General features: G+C 37.5%; 2 protein-coding genes across 5 annotated transcripts in view; one reads left to right on the top strand and one right to left on the bottom strand.

The window, feature by feature from the left end:
• LOC137978538 (thymus-specific serine protease-like) overlaps positions 1-7500 on the top strand; it is a 38489-nt gene that overhangs the window by 17170 nt on the left and 13819 nt on the right. Inside the window, exon 1 of one of the 2 annotated variants that reach the window (XM_068825515.1) lies at positions 6250-6686. The exons of the other annotated variant lie outside the window; for it this stretch is intronic. Coding sequence (XP_068681616.1) covers positions 6377-6686 — 310 coding nt within the window. The 5' untranslated portion in view covers positions 6250-6376. Of the gene's footprint in view, positions 1-6249; positions 6687-7500 lie in introns of those variants that run through there. 2 annotated transcript variants of the gene reach the window in all.
• On the bottom strand, positions 1548-5185 carry LOC137978551 (uncharacterized). 3 transcript variants are annotated; one of them, XM_068825536.1, is made up of 4 exons: positions 5162-5185; positions 3820-3859; positions 3430-3704; positions 1548-2780 (listed from the first exon to the last, which is right to left on the bottom strand). In XM_068825536.1, exons 2-4 carry the CDS (start codon positions 3820-3822, stop codon positions 2618-2620), a joined length of 441 nt encoding a protein of 146 aa, XP_068681637.1. In that variant the 5' UTR covers positions 3823-3859; positions 5162-5185; the 3' UTR covers positions 1548-2617. The 3 variants fall into 3 exon arrangements, with proteins under 3 accessions (XP_068681637.1, XP_068681636.1, XP_068681635.1); XM_068825535.1 differs by lacking the exon at positions 5162-5185 and adding an exon at positions 4708-4906; XM_068825534.1 differs by lacking the exon at positions 5162-5185 and adding an exon at positions 4161-4521.

Here is a 7500-nt window from a genome sequence, read left to right on the forward strand (position 1 = left end):
GTAGACACATGAAATCCCTGGGTCACCAGTTAAGGTTAACTTCCCACCTTCGTGGGAGTCCTTCAGGAAAAAGTTATTATTATTATATATTTTTTTTTCAATACATTTTTTTAATTTTTAAGCATATATGTATATATTACAATAACGACAATAACAAGCGATAACAACGATAATAAAGATGCCTGCTGATTTTAACAAACCAATGTGTATCAACTACTACAAAGTGCATTAGCTTCTCCCACTTTTGAAAATGAAAAAGAAGTTTATTTTTCTCCCTGGTGATATGGAGCTCAATATTGAAGACACGTCTTGCCCTAGCAATAAAAGCTCTAATTGACGGTACGCTATTATGAAATTTCGTACAGTAGATACAATATTTAGCTAATAACAAAATATGATTAATTATAATATAGTCTTCTACAACATCAAACTTTCCAAATATCACATCAGACTCATAAATTGTATCAACATGAACATCATTATCTCTTAGCCAGGACAAGACATGCTTCCAAAACTCAAAAGATATCCTGCAGGAGAAGAGTAAATGCTCGACGGATTCTGCTGCTTCTTGACAGAAAGTGCAATTTGGCAATTCCACTACACCAATTAAATTAAGTCTCACGTTTGTAAAGAGTCACGTTGGGAAAAAGTTGGTACATGTGTTAGTTTTAATAAAATCCTAACAAACTGTACATCAGAAATAATCTGAATAAATGCAGACAGTTTTTTTTATGCAAGGGCCAGCTGAGCAAAGTACAAGTGCCAGATCTTGGGAGATCTAACCAACAAATAATATTTAGACTAAAAACAAAATAATTATGCTATGCTGGTGTATGGCTGTGAGGATATATGTTTTTTGTTTGACCCATATTTCGTCAGGCACAGCCGGACTTCTTCAGGGAGTTAAGTGACTAACGTGTGTATGATCTTTTTTCACAAAGTACCCCTGCGAAGGTGGGTAACCTTAACTGGTGACCCAGGGATTTCACGTGTCTACTTTTGGCGGGAATTTTGTTATTGATCCTGTCCATGTTGTTGATCCGGTCCGGTCCGGTCCGGTCCAATCCTGATTTTGCCAATGGCCGTTATGCAGCAACTTGATCACTTTGCAAAGGGGAACATATTTGTGGTGCAGTGTTACTGGGTAAATCCAAGTTACTAAAGTAGTACTGATGGACCGGGGGAGAATTTGAGATGTCTGGATGGTCAGTGACTTTCTCAATTTTTATCTAAATTTATCCACCTTTTTGTAATTTTTTTAAGATATGGTAGTTGCATTTTTGATGATTCCTTTCCATTTTTAATAATTGATTCCACTCTGAACATGCACCTTAATAATAATTATTATTGTTTTTCTGCCCATTGTAGTCGTTTTTGCGTGTTTAATGTTTTTCTGTTATAAACATGTGCACCAATATAATGGGACTCTTTTTTGCTTCTTCCTTGTATTAATATCTCATGTTGTAATCTGTTGTACCAACTATTAACTTGTGGAATGGCTATTCCGTCCTAAATAATTGGTTGTTGGTAATCATATAGGCTGAAAGTAACACAACTTTTCAACTTTTATTCAGGCACCTTATGCCATTTGTATAGGTAATCGTACGACATCGAATTTGATTTGGAAATAATTTGAACAAGTGGGTTTTCAAATAGTATCAAAATTGCAGGAAACTGTAGGGCAAATGCAATTTGAGCTTTTTGAATAACACACAAGTGCAAATTATTTCCAAATTGAAGGAGTAAAGTTGTATGATTACTTTTTAATAATATACATAACAAAATTACAGAGCAAGTTCTAGTTCAAGTTCACGCCACCAAAACAAGAGATTTGATTGGTTTTTACCAAACCCTATTGTTTATTAGCCAATCAAAACCGAGAATTCTGAGAGTAAATTTTACTGAATTACCTTTTTTGTGCACTGTGTTTGCAAAAAAACTGCATTGCTCTCAGCCAATCAGAATCGAGTCATTTTTTTATGTATACTCTTAATATCTAATTAAATCTCAGTGACTGTAAACATAATTAATTTTTACTCCTTTATTCATGGTTTGTGTCATACAATCCAGAATTTTACAAAGTGGAATAAATAACCTATTACTTCGCCAAATAAATAACAACAGGGCCCGGTTGTTCAAAAGCAGATTAACGCTAATCCCAGATTAAAAATTAACCAAGGAGTTTATTTCTCTCCTCCCAAATGCTATTCAACGCTGATATTCGGCAAATCTTTACATTCAAAGAAGTCAATCTTGAAAAACAAAATTAGGAAAAGAAAAATTCACCAAAAAGTTGAAAACATGAAACAAAAGTTTACGCTAATCCTGGATTAAGTTAATCGTCTTTCGAACAACGGGACCCAGGTCTGCTGCTAAGTTGTGTATCAAAATGGTGAAAGGATTCCTTGCTTGGTTCCTTAACTATATCATTTTTCACTTCATGCAGTGCTCTATTATTTTACTGTATGTCATGCAATGCTTCCTGTTATATGACACTTCTCAAAGCGAATGCAAAGGACCCTTAATAGCGTTCTCCTTTTTTTACTTAGGCTAGTTGCAATGTTATTAAGCATTCATGCAAATATCAGGAATTAAAGCATTCAAAGTCATGAAATAATCACTGTCTGTCTTTTCGTATCAGCTCTTTCACCATATCCTTGAAATTGAACTCCTCGGTGTCATGGTATTCAAAAGACTTGACCCCTTTAAACTCTGATTTAAGTCGTTGGTTTGAACTGGCATAAATCAACTTCTCCCATGGACTGATGTCATCTGGGCACCTGAAAAAGGCAATGCCTGATTTTATGTTGTTCAGGAGTTTTTCAAGACTCAGAAAAAGGGCAAAACCTTCACCCAACCTCCACTGAAGAATTGTTGTAAGTTCAGGAACAGAATATGTGAAACAAAATCAATATGAGGGAACAAAAGAAGTAGTATATATTATTAATAATAATTGTAAACGTACAGCCTGGAAGGGTGTGCTGTTTTCAATGGGACACAACCGTGCATAACTCAACAAAAAAAAAAAAACTCTGGATCTTGCTTATGGTTTCTATTGATTTCTTTTTCACAGCCTTCATCTCTTTCTTTTGGTTGTCCCTCCATGTGATCATGATTCAATTTGTTTTAAACCACATGACAAGTTCTTTGATGTCTATTTTCTGAGGAGTGAGCTGTCATTAATTTCGAGTTCCTTGCTCCCCATCTGTTAGAAAACGGTTGAAAGTATGTCATTCAAATGGAACCATGATTTGCAACTAAAATTTTCTTGTTTGAGATGATGTCACTTCTGAATGAGAGTTCAATCTTTGCAAAGATCTTAAGTCAGTTCTGCTTAGCTGGAGATGTGTAACAATATGAAATTATGAATTGAGGGAAGGAATCGGTGAAGCCTTTGCCATTTTACACTGTCTTATAAATTTTACTTACCAGTAAATAAATCCAACTGCATCTTTCATATAGCCGGTGTCCCGTTGAAACCGAACATCAAAGAGGATGTAGCAAGGTTCACCAAGCTGGAGGATGTCTTCCTTCATTTGATTGAAAAGCGTTTCATTTGTTTCTTGGGAGAAGTCGGGCAGTGGCTCAGCAGATGTTTCCACCACTATTTCTTTTCTGTCCTTTATCCTCATGATTGCATAGGCATGCTTTTGCTTAAGCTTGATGGCTGTAAAAATGGCTTTGCATTTCTCGTTAACTGGAAACTGAAAATATGGATGAGAATTAACAGGTTATCAAAAAATTGCATTTATGCCAGCAACATACCTACAGTGTATTTTAGTTGAAATGAAGTAAAGTGATCAGGTCACAAGTACTCACCATTATTTTAAGAAATGTTGTTGAAGTTTTCTCTCTGATTCTGAAAAGAGAAAAAGGCCATTACTTTATTCTTAAAATTGTTAATTATAATCATTATCATGATTGGAGCATGAAATTACATTAAGGTGACTAATCATTTTATAAAGCTGCTAAAAAAAATGAGCAGCCAATGGTGACTCCATGAAACTACATATTATTTCAATAAATATTTCTGTTAATTGAAACAAAGATGATTATTTTAAGGCCATAATGTGCAAAAAATGACATTTTTGAGCATAACTCTTTAAGGAGTGTAGTTTGCAGTGAAGTGCTTTAATAAAGGTAAATGTATCTCAGCCTACCTGTAATCTCAGCTTAAATGGCAAACACTGTTAAGTGGCTCTTGTTAATTCCTATCAATTTCAGCTCTGCTTATGGTTTATATATATGTTATCAGTTTGATGTAATTTTCTATATTTAATCTGGCACGTAAATGTTAGTATGTTCAATTGTACACATTGCAGTGTAATTTTCTCTTACCACGTACCCACGTAAATTAACTAATGTTTTCCATTTAAGGTAAAATATAGGAGAGTTATTAAAACATTATTTTGCTACTGGTTAAATTATCTTACAAAGAGAAACATGCGCCAGAATCAAAGAAAAAGTTTGGAAAACTAATGCAAACACTATATTTCGCGTTCCCTAGGATATTCAATTAACCCCAAATTTTAATTTATAGATCGATGAAGTCGTGTAAAATGTAATTAAAAAACTAGGATGTGTTGTATCTGTAATTCTAATTTTTTATGGTGTTAACTTTATTGTTCCCTTATATGGATTTCTTTCACGGCACGCGTTTGCATTCGCGAACAAAGGGAAAGAAACAGTAGAACACGTTTTGTTTACATTATTAGTATCGTGGAAAATTGCAATGCCTTCTTTCGTAGACCTCTGCCCAAAATGAAACGAAAATCTCTTCCGTAACTTTCACCGGAGGCCTTTGGGGCTTTGCTTTAGTATTCTATCAAGCCCTATCATAATGATGAAGATGTGCTTGGTGAAAGTTTTTGTGTGACTCTGTGAGAACCGTAAACATTGCCATAAAAGGTAAGTTTTGTTGCGTTCAAAATGTGGGCGGAAAACATTAAGCAAGAGTCAATATGGGGCTTAATGTTTATGCCATGGGATTCAGCTAGCTAGCATCTGTTCGAACAGTAGCCATCGCTATGAAAATACAAAATATAGAGATCACAGCTATTAAGGGTGCTTTCGATTAGGAAATCCGGATTTTCGGATCTCCAATCGAACACAAAATCCGAAAACGGATTTCACGACGGATTTTCTTAATTGAAATCCTTACCCGACATGGATTTCCAATCAGTGAATATGCGACAAAATCAGTTTTCAGATTTTGTGTTCGGTTGGAAATTCGAAGATGCAGATATCCCAATCGAACGCACCCTATGAAACAACATACTAAAAAATTCTGCGTGACTGTTTAATACTGCTAAAATAGCTCTATTGCAAGCGAAACCGAGGTTTCCAATATCTTGACAGCAGGATCTCCTTTTATTGGAAGAAAACGTAGCAAGGAGTTAAACTTCATAGCTTTTGATTTTTTTAAAATTCACATCCCAAATCGTCAATCATAGAGAGAGGTATTTTTATCAATGTCACACAAACCTTTGGACACTGTGACACCTGCACGCAAGTTTGTACATACATACATACATCCATAAATAAAGTGTTTATGTACAAACCTACGTGCAGGTGTCACAGTGGTATTTTTATCCCCTAACATGTGTTGGGATGATCACCGCGCTCGTCACGCAATCGCAGAGAAAGCCCAAAATTCTCCATTTCACCTCGGCAAAAATGAAGCAAAATGTTTTTCATCGTCGCTAGCGTATCGTATCGTTTCACCTATTCACAATAAAATGCCCAAAAACCATCCCCACAAATGTTTCCGAGTGAAAAAGCCAAAATGGGGACTTTTGTAAACGGTTTTAAAAGCGGCATTTACATAACGGCGAGATTGGTGAAAAGTGGAGCCTAGAAAAAGCATCGTTTTAAGAACGCACCAAAAAGGCGATAACGAAGACAGTCTGCAGGGACTAAACGGGACCACCCAAGCCAAGCCCAGTCCACACAAAGTGCAAATTTGTGTGACATCGAGATGTCACGCAATAAACCCAGCACCACAGGGAGCAGAGGAGTCCTATTTGACCGTTTTTAGGCAGACAAGAGCGCGTGACGTCACGTTATTTTGAGACAGTTGTAACTGCCGATTCACCCTGCTACCAGGTGAGTTTAGAGAGGCTCTGCGATTTGAAGTTTGTATGGGAAATTTTCCTGGATCGGTTGATTCGGCCGTTACAACTGTCTCAAAATAACGTGACGTCACGCGCTCTCGCATCCTTTGAGTTGTCTGCCTGTGAATGTGTATTGTAGGTTGATGACGTACGGTGATATCGATTTCGCACTGCAATTGTACGCTGAATTTAACTGAGAGCACGTTAAGTTCCTCTGAGTAATAGTTTGTTTATTTTCGAAGAAGGCAGTTTGTTTGTTCGGCATGGTGCGATTAAACCAGCCTTTCGTACTCCTTATAATCTTCGCTCTACGCGTTTCGTGTTTTCGAACTGAAATATCCATCAAGTTCCGCAATCTTGTCCACAAAAATCAATATTTGCGATCAGCGCGTCACGACGCGATCGAGGAACACACGATTACGCAGCCAGTGGATCACGTTGCTGCTAAAGGGAAAAATGTCACATTTAAGCAGCGTTACTGGGTAAATCCAAGTTACTGGAGGAAGTCTGATGGACCGGTCTTCCTGTACATCGGGGGAGAATTTAAGATGTCTGGAGACTTCATTGACTATGGTCAGTTACTGAATTTCTCAAGTTTTAATCCATCTTTTCGTGAGCTTGCTTGCACCCTAGGCTGCAAGCAGGCTATCTCTTTGCGCGCGGGAGCCTCCTCGAAGGCTACTTGCATGTAGCCTTCCTTTTGTGCATTACCGATACACTCGAGAATAGGTCGGGAAAGATTTGGGCGAGGCCAATCTTTGCTTGGTGTGACTCTCAGGCCCCGTTTATATGGAGAAAAGTTGTCCCGGGTAAAAGGGTCATTCGCCTACCCGAGCTACCTTACGTGAGCCAAATTTTCTTACATTTCCTTATAAAACGCAGCGAACCGTTTATATGAGATAACAAAAGTTGGCTCGGCTAGAAGGGTGACCCGCCAAGACGAGTCACCCTTTTTCGACGGTAGAGTCACCCTCCTAGCCGGGCCAACTTTTCTTCATATGAACACTTTGGCTCGGTCAGCCGGGACACAACTTCACGTATCTGAAATTGAAGTCCGTGTTTCATCTTTAAAACGAACATTGTGGCTTAAATTGCTATCAAAGAAGTTAAATCTAAGTCAACAGTCACCGTGTGAGTGATTTAAAACATAGAAATCCAGCGGAAAGTAGGGCCAATGAATAATTTAGTAGGGTTAACTTTGACTCGGTTAACCGGGACAACTTTACTCATGTAAACGGTCGGGAAAAGTTGGCCCGCAAGGCAAGTGACCCTTTTACCCAGGCCAACTTTCTTCATATAAACGGGGTCTCAGTATCGCACAACTCGTTGGAGCTTAAAGAGAGGCTGTCAGCTGTCTACTTTAACATAGTTACCATTCTTTAATAAT

Source organism: Montipora foliosa, chromosome 12 (assembly GCF_036669935.1).
Source record: "Montipora foliosa isolate CH-2021 chromosome 12, ASM3666993v2, whole genome shotgun sequence".
In the NCBI taxonomy this organism is placed as follows: Eukaryota; Metazoa; Cnidaria; class Anthozoa; order Scleractinia; family Acroporidae; genus Montipora; species Montipora foliosa.

What these genes read in the sequence shown, in the direction of transcription:
- LOC137978551 (XM_068825536.1), bottom strand. An exon ending in GCAGTTGGATTTATTTACTG is followed by an intron (nt 2,781 to 3,429) that starts GTAAGTAAAATT and finishes TGCCTTTTTCAG; the next exon opens with GTGCCCAGATGACATCAGTC.